Source organism: Gracilinanus agilis, chromosome 3 (genome assembly GCF_016433145.1).
Source record: "Gracilinanus agilis isolate LMUSP501 chromosome 3, AgileGrace, whole genome shotgun sequence".
Lineage (NCBI taxonomy): Eukaryota > Metazoa > Chordata > Mammalia > Didelphimorphia > Didelphidae > Gracilinanus > Gracilinanus agilis.
In genome coordinates this window covers 93,031,791-93,049,609 of record NC_058132.1, presented here as the reverse complement: position 1 = coordinate 93,049,609, position 17,819 = coordinate 93,031,791, and the positions used below count along the sequence as shown (strand labels likewise).

General features: G+C 46.2%; 1 protein-coding gene across 1 annotated transcript in view; it reads left to right on the top strand.

Moving 5' to 3' along the window:
• The window catches only part of STARD10 (StAR related lipid transfer domain containing 10), a 33,454-nt gene extending 19,763 nt beyond the window's left edge, over positions 1-13,691 (top strand). Inside the window, exons 2-6 of the mRNA XM_044665982.1 lie at positions 754-901; positions 3,199-3,302; positions 4,549-4,666; positions 12,914-12,966; positions 13,152-13,691. Coding sequence (XP_044521917.1) covers positions 754-901; positions 3,199-3,302; positions 4,549-4,666; positions 12,914-12,966; positions 13,152-13,391 — 663 coding nt within the window. The 3' untranslated portion in view covers positions 13,392-13,691. The remainder of the gene's footprint in view (positions 1-753; positions 902-3,198; positions 3,303-4,548; positions 4,667-12,913; positions 12,967-13,151) is intronic.
• The last annotated feature ends 4,128 nt before the right edge of the window (positions 13,692-17,819 follow it).

Here is a 17,819-nt window from a genome sequence, read left to right as displayed (position 1 = left end):
AAGTGACTTGCCCAGGGTCACACAGTTACATAGGTGAGGAAAAATTTGAACCCAGGCCTCCTCACTGTAGATCTATCATTTTTTCATTCTTCACTCAAAGAATGGCTACCAGGAGATGATTTTTTACTTGTAATAATAATAATAACTTTTATTAATAATAATAACAATTATTATTATAATAGCTAGCAAAGCTTTCAAAGTGCTTTACAAATAATGATCTCATTTTGTCCTCCCAATAACCCTGGGAGGTTGGTGCTACTATAATCCCCATTTTACATATGAGGAAGCTGAATAGGTAAGTGACTTGCCCAGGTCATACACATTGGAGGCTGGATTTGAACTGAGATCTTCTTGATTCTAAGTTTGGCCCTATCCAGCAGTCCACCTAGATGCTGGAGAGAGGGGCCATGATCTACATTGGTAGAGACAGGCTTAATGTGGACTAGGGAGATCTTGGCTTTTCTGAAGTAATTAGGGCATAGAGATTTATGGTCACTTCTCTGCCCTTATTACAAATTGTCGGTCGTTTCTAGAATTGATTTGATGCTGAGTTGTCTTTGGCCAAGGATGCAGCTCCCCACGGCGGTGCTCGGCTTTGTTCTTCTCTGGCTTCCTTTCCCGGGTCCCCCATCGGTGTGGTTTCTGTGGCCCCTCCTGTGTGCGGTTGGTCCAGCCTCTCCTCTCCATGTCTGGCCTCTTAGGGCTTCTCAGCCCTGGACACTGACCTTTGTTCCTCTGTCTGTCCATCCACAGTGCCGGATGGAGTGCCGAGATGTGCCAGCTGAGACGGTCTATGATGTACTACATGACATTGAGTACCGGAAGAAGTGGGACAGCAATGTGATTGAGACCTTCGACATCGCCCGCCTGACTGTGAACGCCGATGTGGGCTACTACTCCTGTGAGCATCTGGGAACCTGTCCCCAATCTCCGGTCTCTTCCCTTCTCATCCATCCATCCGTCTCTCCTGAGCCCCCCCTCTTTCCTTTTCGATGCCCCTCTGGGATAACAGACCCACAGAATTGTAGAATTTGGATGGAATCTTAGAACTATAAATATCTTAGAATTATAGGCTCTAAAACTTTTAACTTATGACATCTTGGAATTGTGAAATTTTGGTATGAGAATAACTAATGGGGCAGCAAGGTGGCACAGAAGATTCATCTTCCTGATTTCAGATCTGGCCTCAGACCCATAGCTGTGTGGCCCTAGGCAAGTCACTTTACCCTATTTGCCTAAAAAGGAATTAGAAGAAAAAGAGAAAGAGAATAAGTGATGTTTATAAAGTGCTTTAATGTTTGCAAAGCATTTATCTATAAAACATCTCATTCGAGCCTCGCAGAAAGACTATGAGGTAGGTTCAGAGACATTATCTCCATTTTACAGATGAAAAAACTGAGACTCAGAGAATTTAAACTCAGCTATAAAGTGTCAGAGTCAGATTTTGAAGTCAAATTTTTATCCAAATTCCAACATACTATCCTCTCTGTCAGAATGCCCTCTAAAGATGGGAGTCTTAGACACTCAGAGATGAAAGGGATTTGAGAGGAAAATGCCTTTTCCTATTCAGGAATCCTCTACTGCCCCCTGACACTGGGTCATCAGCCTTGAAGAGCCTCAGTGATGGTAGAGCTCCCTCCCTCCCTCCCAAGACAGCTTGCTTCTTCACTATGGGGATAATCCACAATTGACTTTTAAAATTTGTAATTTTGGGCAGCTAGATGGCTTAGTAGATAGAGAGTCAGACCTGGAGACAGGAGCTGGGTTCAAATATGGCCTTAGATACTTCCTGTGACCCTGGGCAAGTCACTTAAACCCAGTTGCATAGCCCTTACCAGCTTTTACTTTTTTGCATTTAAATACTCAGTATTGATTCTAAGACATTCTGTCTTAAAAAACATTTAAATTATTATTTTAAAATTATTAAGCATTTGTTTTTTTTCTTCCCAACCTTCTCTATCCTTTCACACCCCCCTCCACAGAAGTTAGTTAAGTAAACACAGATAAGTAAAACAAATTCCTGTATTGGCTATGACCAGAGATATGTCTCATTCTGTACATTTAGTCTATCACTCTTTTTTCTGGAGGTGGGTCGCATGTGTCATCATCAATTCTCTAGAATCACGTTTGATAATTACTTTGATCAGAGCTCTTGAATCATCCAAAATTGTTATTGTATCACTTGTTCTCCTGGCTCTGCTTACTTCTCACTGCATCTGTTCATATGAGTCTTTCCAGGTTTCTCTGAGAACATCTTATATCACCATAGTATTGTGACACTCCTATGCCATAAATGGAACAGCCATCCCCCAGTTGATGGGCACCCCCTTAGTTTCAGGTCCTGACCACCACAAATGCAGTTAATTTTTTTAAAATTTAAATTTAATTCCTTACCTAATCACGTGTAAAAATAGTTTTAACGTTTTAAAAAGAATTTTGAGTCTTGAGTTCTCAACTCCCTCACTGAGATGATAAGCAATCTGATAAAGATCTTATATATCAAATGTAGTTTCTATAAATATTTTTATATGCATAGGACGGTTTCCTCTTCCTTCGATCTCACTGGGGGATCAACCTAGTAAGGTATTGTGGGTTCAGTTGTCCCCGTTGTTAAGAGTTGATCTGAAATCCTTCTCCCTAGAACTTCCCTCCCCCCAGTTCTAGTTTTGTCCTTTGGGGTCTAGCAGAACGAGTCTGTCGTCTTTGCTCCAGGTCTGCTCTTCGCAGATGGGAAGACCTTGATCTTTTTGCCCTCCCTTCTCTTTTATGTACTCAGCCCTTGTTCAGGCAGTCTTCCTGGGATCTTCGTCTGTTCAGGAAGGCATTAGCTACCGTGTGCCCAGCAGGCGAGGGAAGAATCCCACCTGTGTCGAGGGGAGCTCCCAGGCCACGGGGGAGTGACTCTCCTCTCCAGGAAACCGAGAACGGGACAGAAAAGGAGGGGCAGGACCATACTAGCCAATATCTCAGATGATGCTATGATCATATATATTGTTATCTTATCTTAACTTATGATAATATAAAAGGCCAGCGGGAGGAGGGGGAGGATGGAGGGGAGACCAGGCTGCGGCTGGGACGCCTGGACCTTGGCTCACTGCTCCTGCTTCCAGAACCAGGCCCAGGAACTGAGGGAGCCTGAGGGCTTCCAGGAAGGGCCCTGAGGGGCGAGGTCTAACGGTACCCTTTTCTCTCTCTTAGGGAGATGTCCAAAACCCCTGAAGAACCGTGACGTTATCACCCTCCGATCCTGGCTGCCCATGGGAGCCGATTACATCATCATGAACTACTCGGTCAAGCACCCAGTGAGTGTGCTGGCAGGCACGAGCTATGGAGAGGAGAGCCTCAGAGCCCGTGGCTCTCCGGTGTGACCTTGAGCAAGCTCCTTGGCCCTTCTCTGCAGCTCAGTTTTTCCATCTCTGAAATGGGGATGATATTCCCTCGGCTGTCTTCCATCCAGGCTCTTTGGAAGATCTAGGGAAGGGTATATAGATGGGGACATGCTCCGGGAGGTCTGAAGCCCCGTAGGCACCAAATGCTGCGTGCAGCTCGGCGTCTGGGCATCGTGGTGGAGACTGAGTGGCAGTGCCATGCAGTGGGCAGAACCCAAGCCTTTGAGTCTGAGTTTCAGCCCTATAATTAACAAGCATTGTGACCATGGGCAAGTCACCTCTGCTGGCCTTAGTTTCCTCACCTAAAAAATGGGTACAACAATATACCTTTGAAGGGAGGTCGTGAGGAAAAACACTTTGATTAGCCTTAAAGTGCTATGAAAATATGAATGATGATGCCATAAGACCTAATCCCCAAGGATCATAGTGTCAGAAGCTACAAGGGACTTGAAAGATCATTTATCCCTGTTCCCCCTCATTTTACAGACTTCTACCCCATATCTGCGCCATGGTCTCATCTCTGACCTCAGTTCCTCTAGACTTTGAGGTCATATCTTGGGTGGAGGCCACCTGCTGCCTAGCCAGTTCACTTCCCTCTTTCTGGCCTCTTCACTTCTCTCTTTCTGGCCTCAGTTTACCCATTTGTTAAATGGGAATCCTAACCCACAACTTAACCACCCTTAGGTGAGAGTCCTTCATGAAAGTCAGACCCCTAGAGAAATGACAGAAGTTCTTCTCATCATTAGAAGCCTTCAGAGAGGGGGTCACAGTCCTGGGTTCAGGTCCAGGAGGGATCCCTTCCTTGTTGCGTGGCACAGAGCAGGCCCGTTCTCTCTTCTGGCCTCAGTTCTCTCACTTTCTAAATTGAGGAGATTGGAATAGATGACTCCAGAGGTGACTGACTGAAAACCGAGGGTCATGGAAGAAAAGCTCCCGTTGTAATAACAGCATTGATTATTTGAAGCCTCGAGGTGGGAGAGGGCTGGAGAAAGGCCAAGAGGGAAAGATGGTGGGGTGCCCCCAAGAGAAGGGCAGGTGGGTAGGAGGGCTGTTTAGGGGAGCTTCCTGAGTCTGAAGTGCCCCAAGGCCTCTGCTGCCTCTCTCCTCCCTCCCTTGGGCTAGCGACACCTGTGCCTCATGCCTCTCCTTCCCTTCCTAGAAATACCCACCCCGAAAAGACCTGGTCCGAGCCGTGTCCATCCAGACGGGCTACCTCATCCAGAGCACGGGCCCCAAGAACTCTGTCATCACCTACCTGGCCCAGGTAGACCCCAAAGGTGAGACGCCCAGCCCGGCCCCCTCCTCTCCGCTTCCTTTCCCTTCTGAGAACTAGGTGCCTCTCCTCAGCCTCTCTCCACACCCTATGTGCCCAGCCTTGTGCCAGGAGAGGTGGCAGGGGACAAGCGGGAACTATAGGCTGCCAGGGCAGCTCCAGAGATGAGGGAGGCTGAGGAGGAGCTGCCCTTGGGGAGCTTGCCCCCTCATAGGAGCCTGGGCAGAGACGGGTGCCCAGTGCCCCAAAGAGCAGCCAGGTGTATTTGGGGAATGGTGTCCCAGGCTCAGAGAGCCAGGAGGATGGGGCCTGGGAAAAGAGAAGCCCTTGGAAGAGTAGTTGTCATGCCATTCCTGGGCAGTGCAGGAGAGAAGAGAATGAGGAAGGGGCTGAAGACTCAGAAATGCAGGGGGCAGCTGGGTGGCTCAGTGGATTGGAAGCCAGTCTAGAGACAGGAAGGTCCTAGGTTCAAATCTGACCTCAGACACTTCCTAGCTGCGTGGTGTGGCCCTGGGCAAGTCACTTAACCCCCATTGCCTAGCTCTTACCACTCTTCTGCCTTGGAGCCAATACACAGTATTGATTCCATGATAGAAAGTAAGGGTTTAAAAAAATAAAAATAAAAAAATGCCTCTGAAGATTCCTTTCCACAGGAAGAGCTGGGAGGAGGGAGTGGGGCACGTGGCCAGCCTCTTTATGACCTGCTCTGTTTATTCTAGGAGTCAGGCTTAATCTGTATTTAAGGTGTGAGACACACCCTAGTCTGTTGCTGTAGTAGTCAGAAACCTGGAGGGAGGGATTGGGGTGTTCTGGGTTCCAAGCCCTGCGACTCACCAGCTCTGAGACCTTGTTGTGTCATTTCAGTCCTGTCTGACTCATTGTGACTTCATTTGGGGTTTTCTTGGCAAAGATATTGGAGTGGTTTGCCATTTCCTTCTGCAGTTTGTTTTCCAGATGAGAAAACTGAGGCAGACAGAGGTTAAGTGACTTGCCCAGCTAGTAAGTGTCTGAGGTCAGATTTGAACTCATGAAGATGAATCCTGATTCCAAGGCCAGCACTCTACACTCTGCCCCCAGCTGCCCATGGACAAGTCCATTTCCTTTACCTCATGCCAGGTTTTTTCTTTTTCCTGTTAAATGGTAATGGTTTAACTTAATAGTTTTAAGGATTTTTCCAGCTTTAACATCTTGTAAATTCTCTTCATCTTTCCCTACATCCTCCCCACATCAGATGAGAGCCATTAGACTCTAAGCCACTGGCTAATTTTGTCAACAATTTTCTCCACAAAAAAATTGTAACTTGTCTTTGGGGTCAGGTATAATGGAAAGGAACTGGGGACTAGGAGGAGAGGGACCCCTGGATCCTTGGGAGGCAGCTATGGTACAGTGACCTTTGGGTTAGAAGATATGATTTTAAATCCCAGCTCTGTACTGACTGTGTGACCTTGGGAAAGTCAGTTTATTTCTGAATATCTGTAAAATGGGGATAATCATACTTGAATGGCTTTCCTCACAAAATAGATGACATAGGGACTGTGTCTGGATTGGGCAGGTAAATATAGGGAGCAAAGGGGAGAGGAGGAAGGAGTCAAGATTGTTCTCCTGCCCAAATGCTCTCCTCACTTCCCTTTACTACTTGGAATCACTGACTCCTTTTAAGGCTCAGCGCAAGCACTTCTTTCTTCAAAAGGAGACTCCTGTTTTTCTTTTTGGGGTCTCCCCACCCCCCAAATATGTATATTTAGTAATACTAATACTAATAATAAGAGGGCAAAGACTCTCACATTTATATTCTTAGTGGTTATCACAATGCTTAGCACACAGTAGGCGCTTAATAAATGTTGTTTTAATTGATTGACCTTGAGGATTTAAATTTAAAGAACCTGAGAGAGTAAAGCCTGGGGCAGAGGGAGAGGGACCTCAGGAAGAGAGTCCCTTTTAAGCTAGAGGAAGTGTTGCTTAACAGACAGAGCATTGATTGGATTTGGAGTAAAGAAGACCTGGGTTCAAATTCCATCTCATTGAGGTGGTGGGCAGACCACTTGACTTTTTGGCCATGTTTTCATAATATGTAAAAAGGGGATTCAAAAAGAACACTTACCTATTAGTACAAGGCATCGAAGCATCATGGACAAAACGAGCTTCCGGATTGAGATGACCTGGGTTCAAGTTTTGTCTCTGGCTATGTGATCTTATGCAAGTCACTTACCCTCCTTCTCAGTGCTTTAGGGAACTCTTAAGTCAACTTCTAACCTGAATGAGTAAAGGGTTTCAGCACTCAGGATTTCCCTATCTCAGTAAAATCATGGGCTCATTCTCTATCTTAATTCTTATCCTAGAGAGAGAGACATCATGGTATGGCAGAGACATGGTCCTGTTCCAAAATGGTGTCTCTGTATACCATTTTCCTCTTGGTCTGGAGGTGTGGGTATCATGCATCAATCTTTTGGATTCATGGTTGATCTTTGCATTGATCAGAGATGAAATCTTTCAAAAAAAATTTTTACACTGTTTTTATAGTGTAAATTATTTTCCTAGCTCTGCTTACTCATCTATTCATCAGGTCAGAATGAGGTTCACTGATACTTGTTCTCCCATGTTATTCTCATTTGTATAGACCTCCAATTTTACCCCTTAATGAGATGATTTCATAAGTTCCCCCTCCTTCAATTCCTTCTTTTTTTCTTTCCTAGTGTATCCTTCCTCCTTTCTTTTAAGATGTGGGTAAGATGTAGGGAAAGATGAAGACAATTTACAAGATGTTAAAGCTGGAAAAATCCTTAAAACTATTAAGTCAAATCAAAATCACAGCTGGGGATGCTTGCATCATCTCTCCCCCTCATCCTCCTTCCCCCACCCATAACTTTTTACTCAGCTCAAGTCTTTTCATCAGGAATGCTTGGAAGTCCTCTATTGTGTTAAAGATCCATCTCTTTCTTTTGTAGGATTATACTCAGTTTTACTGGGTATGTTATTCTTTACTGTAAGCTTATCTTTTGCTTATTTTTTATTTTATTATATATTATTTGCTATAATATTTCAGAACATTATATTCTATTTTCTGTGCTCCTTTTTAGTAACAAGCTAACTTAATCTTTGTGTGACTCTGCCTCTGGTCCTTGGAACTTGAATTCTTTTTTCCTGGTTGCTTACAGTATTTTTCCTTTGGCCTGGTAGCTCTGAATTTTCACTGTAATGTTCCTTAGGAATTTTCATCTTGGAGTTCCTTTTAGGAGATAAATGATGGATTCTTTATATTTTCATTTTGCCATCTGGTATAAAGAGATCTGAGCAGTGTCTTGTCATGGTTTCTTGAAATATGATATTCAGCTTTTTGGGGGTGGGGAGGAAAAATGGTTTTCAGGTGGCTCAATGAGCCTTAAATGACCCTCTCCTTGATCTGTTTTCTGGGTCAGTTATTTTTGATTGGAGATTCCTCTTAAATTTCTTCTATTTTTTCCAACCTTTTGACTGTTTTAATATTTCTTGGGTTTTTTTTCATGGAGTCATTAATTTGTTGGGTCCATTCTAATTTTCAGAGTCTTACTTGAGTAAAGTTTTGAATTTTTCCTTCCGTTAGACTGTTAATAATTTTTTTCTAAATCCTTCCTTCCTCCATAGCTTATTTCTTTTCCAATTCTTTCCTTTGTTACTGCTATTTAATTCATAATAATAACCATTTTTAAGCTCTTGCATTATTTCTTTTAGGACTTCTAATAAGGCTTGTGGGTAAGCTATGTTGGTCTTGTTTTGTTTGGTTGAGGTTTTTTCTTGTAGGTGTGTTGGTGCTATTCACTTCTTTTGGATTTGTGTATTAGATAGCTCAAGCCTCAAAATAGTTTTCTTTCTTTCTCTCTTTCTTTCTCTCTTTCTCTCTCTCTTTCTGTCTCTCTTTCTCTCTCTTCCTTCCTTCCTTTCTTCCTTTCTTTCTCTCTTCCTTCCTTCCCTTCTTCCCTAGTTGGAAGTTTTGGGGATCACCCCCCCCACCCCAGCTACTATCCTACCAAGGGACTGAGTCTACAGTCTCTGTTCTGGGTGCTGGCTTAGGCCAGGGCTGAGTCAGATCAGACCTGCTGACCTGGCTTGAAGTTTTGAGCTTTTTTTAATTTTAATTTTAATTTTTTTCCTTTCAGTTTCAAATTTTTACCCTTACCTACCCTTTAAAAGGCAAGAAATGTAATGTCCATTATACAGATGAAGTCATTAAAACGTATTTCCACATTAGCTATGTTGAGGGGGAGGTGTCAAGAAAAATAAATAGAAAAAAAATTAGGGCTCTGTATTCCAAATCAACCATTTCTTTCTGGAGGGGGCTAACTTTTTTTTTTTTTTAATGAATCCTTTGAAGTTGTTGTGGATCTTTCTGTTGAGAATGTTGGGTGTAGGTTTGGGTGGCAACCTTGCCATCCCCTGCCTTGTCTTGGGCCAGGGGTGAGGGGTGGGAACAGGCCTAGCTTGGAGCTCTGGGTACCAGCTCTGTGATCCTGGGCCTCCCTTGTTCCACAGTTCTTGTTCTTGGCATTTGCTTGTGATCTTGAGTTGGAAAGATGATCCTTTGTAGTTTCTCTTTCTATTTCATGTATACCTATAAAAATATGTAAAATAAAAAATATAAGAATATAAAACTTTCATTTGATATATAGTGTGTCATGTATATGTACATGTACACACATGTATATAATCTACTTTGCAAACCTTACATCACTATATAAGTGTGATCTGTTGTTATTCAGCCACCAAATATTTTAAAAATAAGAGCCTGTGGTGGCAGCTGGTGGCTCAGTGGATGGAGAGCCAGGCCTAGAGATGGGAAGTCCTGCATTCAAATGTGGCCTCAGACACTTCCCAGCTGTGTGACCCTGATCAAGTCACTTAACCCCCATTGCCAACCCTTACTGCTCTTCTGCCTTGGATCTAATACACAGTATTGATTCTGAGATGGAAGGTGAGGGTTAAAAAGAAGAAGAGCTATATGTGTAGCTCAGTGCTGCGGGTCCCTATTTAGCTTGTGGGCTACAAACAGGACTGGAACCCTCAGTGACAAATTAAGAGCACCCCTGGGACACAAGTGGAAGGCTCCTTGTAGAGTGCTTTTCTTTAGGGGGAAGCTAGTTACACTCCTGGGGATCAGGGCAGGCTTCATGGAGGAGGTGGGAACTTGGGTTTTTGTGAACCTTAAAACCCTGTAGAAATGGGAACTATCATTTGTTGTTCTAGTTTCTCCATGTGAGAGAGGAAGGGGTGGGGGTGGGGGAGGGAAAGACGGCTCTTGGAATGCTTTCATCCTCCTCTGTGCTCCATTTCTGCTTGACTCCCCTCACCATTAAAAAAAAAAAAAAAGCCTTAGGGACTCAGCCCCACTCTGTGTCCCTTGCTGTCATGGGCTTTAGCCTGGGCCCATCCTTTTCCCCCCCTTTACCCCCTAGACACAGATTGGACTTTTTTTTTTGAAGCCCTGATCTTTCACCTTAGAATCAACACTATGTACTGGTTCCAAGGCAGAAGAGTGGTAAAGACTAGGCAATGGGGGTTAAGTGACTTGCCCAGGGGTCATACAACTAGGAAAGATAAGGCTTTTCTGAAGCTCTCCAGAAGGGACCTAGGGAAAAGGATTAAGCCCAGCAGATTTAGGGAGTCCAGAATTGGTCATGAGGAAGTGCGTGTGAAGGGGCCCTAATATGACCACAGTGGCTCTCCTGGCTTCCATCCATTTGCCTTCTGGCTCTGGCCACTGCCTTTGAAGAGGACCCAGCCTCTTCCTAGCTTCCCTAAACTCAATTCCAGGATGGTCTCCATTTCTGGATCTCCCTTCCTCTAGGATTAGTGCACTCCCTCAAAATCAAACTCTAGCTGAACAAGAATCCTCTCTGTTGCATCCCTTCCAAGCCATGCCAGCCTCCACCTACCAGTCAGTCAAGAAGTCTGTATTAAACATGGTGCCAAGCTGGGGGCCACAAAGAAAGGTTCTAAGCAGCCCTTGCTCTCAAGGATCTCCTGATCTAATGGAGGAGGGAACATGAAATAACCACGAGACATATGGCGATCTGTCTACAGAAGACCCTAGCAATGGGGGGGAACCAGAAAAGGTTTCCCACAGGCACCCTTTAGGGAGGGTGACTCTCCTCCCCCTCAGAGAGGCTGTCTCATTTGGAGATAACTGTGGTGGTTAAGAAACTGTCTTTTGTTTTGAGCTGGTCAACCTCCCCATAACTTCCTCCTGTTGCTTCATGTCCTGCCCTTTTAGGTCAAGCAGAACAAATTGAATCCCCTTTCTACTTGAAACTGGTATTCTATTGATGAAGAAAATAAGGCTCAGAAAGGACGTGATTTGTTTAGGGTCCCACAATTACCAAGCGTCAGAGCCAGGCCCCAAATCTAGCCTTGGATCCAAGTGTAGGGCTCTTCTCCCTATATTATACCACCTCTCTTAAGGAGAGAGGGAAAGATGATCCACACAAGAACCTCGAGTCAAGGGTTGGAGATCAGATGGTCTTAGAATAATCAATAAAGGTCTAAGCACCTGGACCTGATGTCCTGGGAAGCAAAAATCAATCAGCTCTGTGCTGGGAAAGGGACAGACAAGTTCCTACTTTGTGCTAGGTGCTGGACAATGCAGAAACCAAAAGGAAACCATCTCTACCTTCTCTTGGGGGAAGCGCGTTGTGCATTTGTCACGGAACCTCCTTTCCTTCCCCCCCTCGAAACTGTAGACCTGGTTACCCTGGATTACTGACTACACAGCAGAAGGAGAAAGCTTCTCTCCTTTATTATCTGAAGAATAGTTGGAAGGGGATTGCATTTGAAAGTAGTCTTTCCTCAAAGGAGCAGGTGGCCTTTGTCTTTTTGCTTATTTATCCACCTCATAGGTGAGTTCATTCCACACTTATAAAACCCCTACCGTGGATGTTGGTATTGGGACGAGCTAATTTAGACACTGAAGTTAACAGACTCATAGGGAAAGCTAAATATATGTGGCATTGAAAACCAGAATGCCCAGCGAACTCGGAGGGGTGAGGTCATTACTGGTAAGAGATCCCTCCAGGAAGGCTTTCTCGAGGAGGAAGTGTTGCTGGCGGCTTTTGAGTTGGGCTTAAAGGGTGGGCAGAAATTCCGTGGGAATCAAGGGGAGGGAATGAGCCAAGGCACGAAGGTGGATGGAGCCAGGGGCACAAGGAACAGAGAAGTGAGTTGGAGTAGAGTAGAGCCAGGATGGCGTGGCATTAAATAAGTTGGAGAGGCAGAGGAGCATTCGATCCTGGAGAGCCTTGAGTGCCAAGCAGAGGGATTTGAACTTGATACAGTAGTAAGTTATGAACACAGTAGGCAGGTAAATGGTGGTTGCTCCCATGAGGATCATGACATCAGAAGCGTCCTGGGTGAAGGACCAACGAGGCTTTGGGTAGGTGGGATTTGAGGTGCTCCTGGAGAGGATACCAGGGGGCAGCTGCAAAAGCCACTTTTTTCAAGACATCTGTAGGTACAGAGAAGGAGGGATTCACTGGCAGAATATTAAAGCTGGATGGGACCTTAAAGAACACCACTGAGTCCAGATTACTGATTTTCAGACAATCCATTCCCTGTCATGTGGCCGGTTCTTGCTGTGTGGGGCACTTAGAAGGTCCAAATACATTTTTTTTTTTTAACCCTTAACTTCTGTGTATTGGCTCCTAGGTGGAAGAGTGGTAAGGGTGGGCAATGGGGGTCAAGTGACTTGCCCAGGGTCACACAGCTTGGAAGTGTCTGAGGCCGGATTTGAACCTAGGACCTCCCGTCTCTAGACCTGACTCTCAATCCACTGAGCTACTCAGCTGCACCCCCCAAATACATTTTTTGTCTCTCTTCTCCCATTTTGTCCACATACTTATTGCTAGACATTTCCTTTCTTTTTTTTAACGACATTTCCTTTCTTGATAGTGTTCAGACTTCAGAGAGCATCTGATTTTACCCCATCCGGGGCAGGAAGCTTTGCTTTTCCCTGACCATTGGTCCCCCAGCCCCAAAGAGGAGAAAGTTACTGAGTTTAGGGCAAGCTTTCCAATGATCAGAGCCGTGCAAAAGATAATGACCTCTATTTTATATGGTAGTGAGTTTCTCATCACTCAGAGGCCTTAAAGCTGAGCCTAGACAAGCCACTTCTCAGGAATATTGGGGAGGAGACTCCTGCTCAGGTCATTAGGTGCTCTCCGAGGTACCCTCCAGCTCCCAGAGTTCAGTTCACTGCTCTTTTCAAGTCACTCTTCTTCCTTCACAGGTTCCTTACCCAAGTGGGTAGTGAATAAATCATCTCAGTTCTTGGCTCCCAAGGTGAGTAGTGTTGGCACGTGGGGAGGAGGGGAGGAATGGGGCTAAGACTGAGCCTGGATTTGGGAGAACAATTCACAAATACAAGGTGGTAGGGGGGATGCCAGGGATGTGGGCAGGGTCGTAATTTAGTCATTTAGACGCCTTCTCTTCTCTTCCCTACCTGCTCTGGTGTGCTCGTGGCACAGGCAATGAAGAAGATGTACAAGGCTTGCATGAAATATCCAGAATGGAAACAGAAGCATCAGCCTCACTTCAAGCCATGGCTGCATCCAGAGCAGAGCCCCCTGCCCAGCGTGGCGCTGTCGGAGCTCTCTGTCCAGCACGCTGACTCCCTGGAGAACATCGATGAAAGCACTGTGGCCGAGAGCCGGGACGAGCGGGGGGCAGGAGGGGAAGGCAGTGATGACGACTCCTCTCTTAACTGAGGGACCCCTCAGAACGCTGGGGAACCCCAGGCCAGGCTTTTCCTGCCCTGCTGGAAGGGAGGGGAGGAGAGGGCTGGGACTTAGGCCGAGCTACTTTACGTCCTCCTCCTTCCCCCTGAGAAGGGGATAGGGCAGCTGGCGAGTTGTCCCCCTGCCTTGGGTGGTGATGATAACCCCTGGGGGGTGCCTCCCTCCCCCAACCCAGGCTGGTCCCTTTCTCCCAGGGCAGGGGTGAGAAATGGGAGGTGGGGCAGATTTTGTATAGAAATAGCCCCCAATAAACTGATACAACAGCCACAACCTCGGGTCAGGGCCCTCATTTCTCTCTATTCCTTTACGGGGTATTCTGCCTTTTCAGCTTTCTTTCTGTTAAATCATTTATTTGCTTATTATCCAACTATTCTTTTAATCATTTATTCACCTAATGCATTCATTTTCCTAAGTGTTCAGTCATTCATTTATCTTTTTTATCCCTTCATTGCTTTATAATCTTATCTTTTACTCATTTGGCCATTCATTTATTCTATGGGTCTGCACTAAGCCTGTACAGACCCTCCTTCCCTTGTTTCCCCACCCCAGCCATATGCTGTGGTAATGAGTTGTGGTGTAATGGGAAGAGCTGTGGCTTATTCCAGGTAGTAAGTGGAAGAGACGGGATCTGAACTGAGAGCTGAGGCTGTATGCTTTCTGGATGTTGGGAGCTCTCAGTGCGATTGGGGGAGACACATGCACATGGAACAGGAAAGGTGGTAATGGCGCCTGTGCTGAGCCTCAAGGCCCAGTGGTCCATCAGCTTTGGGAGGTCCCAGTTCTTTAAGGCCTTCAGGTTTTCAATTTTCATTACTTCTCAAGCCTCTCTGCTCCCTCAACTCCTATCCAAAGTCTCTCTAACGCTTCTGATTCTGAGCTTCCTTGGCTCTTTGGCTTAGGAGAGCTAATACTTGGGTCGTCCAGATGGTTCAGGGATGAGAGCTGGAGACTGGAGGTCCTGTGTTCAAATTTGGCCCCAGATTCTTCCTTTAAAATTTTTTTTAAACTTTAAAAATCTTAATTAATGTAGAATATTTTCCCATGGTTACGTGACTCATGTTCTTTCCTTCCCCTTCTTCCTCCCCACTCCTGTAGCCAATGAGCAATTCCACTGGATTTTATATATATCAGATACTTCTTAATTGTATGATCCTGGGCAAGTCACTTAACCCCCACTGCCTAGCTCTTACCCTTCTTCTGCCTTGGAACCATATTTATTAGTATTGATTCAGAGATGGATGGTAAAAGTTAAAAAAAAAAAGAGAGCTAATATTATATTCTCTAATCACTTCTTCCCTCTTCCTTGCTGCTTCCATGACCTGGTGGTGTCATCCAGGTTTGGCATTCACTTTAATTTCTGTTTAACCTCTCGATATTCCATCCCATTTGATGAGTATGTTTTCTAGAAAATATTCAGATGCAGAAGTGATACACCAATTGGTTGTGTATCTCCTAAGCCAGGCCCAGCCTGTCCTGTGCTGATGCCCTTTAAGCGTGAGCAGATGGCTGCCTCATGGCCCCACAGAATGGGGTCTTCCATCATGCACCTGGCCATCTATTTAAGTCTTGCCCATCAGAGGGCACCAGACTAAGCTCCTTGATCCATTTTTATCTTTTCAGCTCCCTCATACCCAGCCAGTCAAGAAGCCTGCTGAGGCCAGGGTGAGTTTGGGGAGCTCTGTCATTATGGAAAAAACCATTACAATTGAAATCATTATTCTACTTCACATTTAAAGAGCTCTGATTTCAGTGTGGGCACCTCATTATGGCATCATTCAGTGCCCACCTTCACTACGGTAGTAGCTCCCAAATGCATCCTGTATGGGCCAATCCTCTTGTGATCTCCTTGGCTCGATAGACCCTTCCCTCTGGAACTGGAAGGGATCTCAGGGGTTAATGAGACCAAATCCCTTATTTTACATAGGAGGAAAACTGAGTCTTGGGGCTTGTCACTTACCCCAGGGGTCACCTGGGTTGAAAATATCACAAGTGAGATCCTTGCATCCCCTGCCCCGTCACTCTCTCCTACCTGAAACCTTTTGGGCCTCGTGTCCAGCCTGCCAGAGTTTTTAATTTCCTGGCATAGCCTATGAGAACCCCAGGGGCTGTCTGCAATCGGTGTCTAGGTAGCTATAGAAGTGCTAGTTCTTATTGCTGTGAGGCAATAGGGATGTCAATGGAAAAGGTTTTTTAAATTATTGTTTAATAATAAATTGCATTTCTATAGTGTCTTGATTATAACCCTGTGAGAAAGGTAGTCGTTCAGTCGTGCCTGACCCTTTGTCACCCCATTTGGGGTTTTCTTGGCAAAGATACTAAAGCGGTTTGCCATTTCGTTCTCCAGCTCATTTTACAGGCGTGGAAACTGAGGCAGACAGGGTTAAGTGACTCATGCCAAGGGTTACACAGCTATTGAGTATCTGAACCAGATTTGAACTCAGGAAGATGTCTTCTTTCTCCAGGTTTGGTACTTCATTCATTGTGCCACCTAGCTGCCCTGAGGAAGGTGGTCCAAGTATTATTATTTCCATTTTACAGAGGAGGAAGCTGGTCCAGACAGGGCTCTGACTTGCTTAGGGTCATGCAACTGGTCAGGGGCAGAACTGGGACTGTAATAATAAGAGACATCCACTGTTTGTATGGGGCTTGCAGAGTGCTTGCATTAGCACATCTCCCAACAACCTTTGGTTCTAGATAGGTGCCACAGGTCTCACTCCCCTCCCCCTTCACAAATGAGAAAACAGCCTCAGAGAGATTAAGCTACTTGTCCACGATTACACGGCCACTAAATGCAGGTGCAGAGCTCTCTTCCAACTCCCAAGCCCTGGCAGGGTCTGTATTTTGCTGCCAAGTCACCTACCCCTCCATCCAGGGAATACCGGGCAGGCACAGGGCTCCGGTCTCCTCAGATCATCTTTTGCCTGTCTCCCATATCACCCCAGGAGTTTATGTGGCAATTTCCATTGTTTAGAGAAGCAGTAGGAGCCTGCATGTGTGTAGGGGCCAAGAGAGAATAGAAATGGCTACCAATGTGGGCTGGATTTGGTCAAGGAAAACTGGCAGCAATTGGTTGCAAAAGGAAAATTTGGAGGAGGAGCCCCTGCCCCCTTCTCACTGGTCATTTTATCCTTCCCCCTGCCTCTGAGGCAGAGGGGTAAGGGATGGGCTCAGGAGCTAAAGGCCAGCTTGGGCTAGAAGGGCTTCCTGGAGGTAGGGTCCCAAGGCTGTGGGGTGGGTGGGGACTCAGGGAGCCCTGAATGGGCATGTATGGTCAGGCCACTTGGATTCTACCCCATACTTGGATCCTAACTCTAGGTATGATGGTATCCTGGCTGAGATACTAGCTGGGTGACCCTGAGCAAGTCATTTCCTTGCAATGGGACTCAGTTTCCCCAACCTAAGATTAGAATAGTAGTTCATTCTATCTCCCAGGGTTATTGTGAGGAAAGTAGCTTGTATGCCAGAGAAATAGGAGCCAGTATAATATGTAGGAGAAAGTGTCCAGGATTGGGGGTTCAAATTCTGGTTCCTGTGTGATTTCCTTATCTGTAACCTAAAAGGAGTGGACTAGACGACTTCTGAGGTCCCTTCAGGTCCTAGATCTATCCCCTTCCCACAGGAGTGTTGCAAAACAGTAACTAATTCCCCATCCTCCATCCCCAATTCTGGCTCCTCAGGTGCCTCCTGGGAGCATCTTCCTCCTAACACAGGCCCTTATTCAAGAAAAGAGCCACTCCAAGGTTTGGGGGGTGGGGCAGAGTGCATGGTGGGAAACAGCCACTGCCCTCAGGAAGCCTCCCATCATTCAAGGGGAGGAGAACCCAATCAGTCCCCGGTGAGAGAGATGCGGGGGGGAAATGACTTGCTCAGGGTCGTGCAGCCAGCTAGTCAGTGGAGCAATGCCCCAGTCAGGTACCCTGGGTTACTTAATAACGCTTCTCTCTCTCTCCCTGGTGCCGGGCTTGGGAATCTCGGCTCTAGGAATGGCCACGACTCAGCTGGGTCCTGCTCTGAGGCCGTGACCTAGTCAAGACAAGACAGACATTTATAAACCGACTCGGGGTCTCCCCTTTTCACTGTGTGCCAGGCAGGCCCGAGCTAAGCGTGAGGGACGCAAAGAAAAGGTGGGCGACACAACGTGGGCGCGAGTCCGCTGAGGAGCCATCGCCGGCGGCATGCAGACTGGAGCTAACTCCAGAGGGAGGGCTCTCGTGTGAGACACTGGGGAAAGCTTCTTGCTAGAAGGTGCCGTTTTAGCTGGGACTTGACGGCAGCCAGGGAAGGCCGGAAGGCCGGGGCCAGAGATGGGGAGGGAGGTCGGGCCAGGCACGGGGGACTGCCCGCTCAATTTCGCGGAGTCTGGAGACGGGGAGACTACGTGGGAGGAACGGCAAGGAG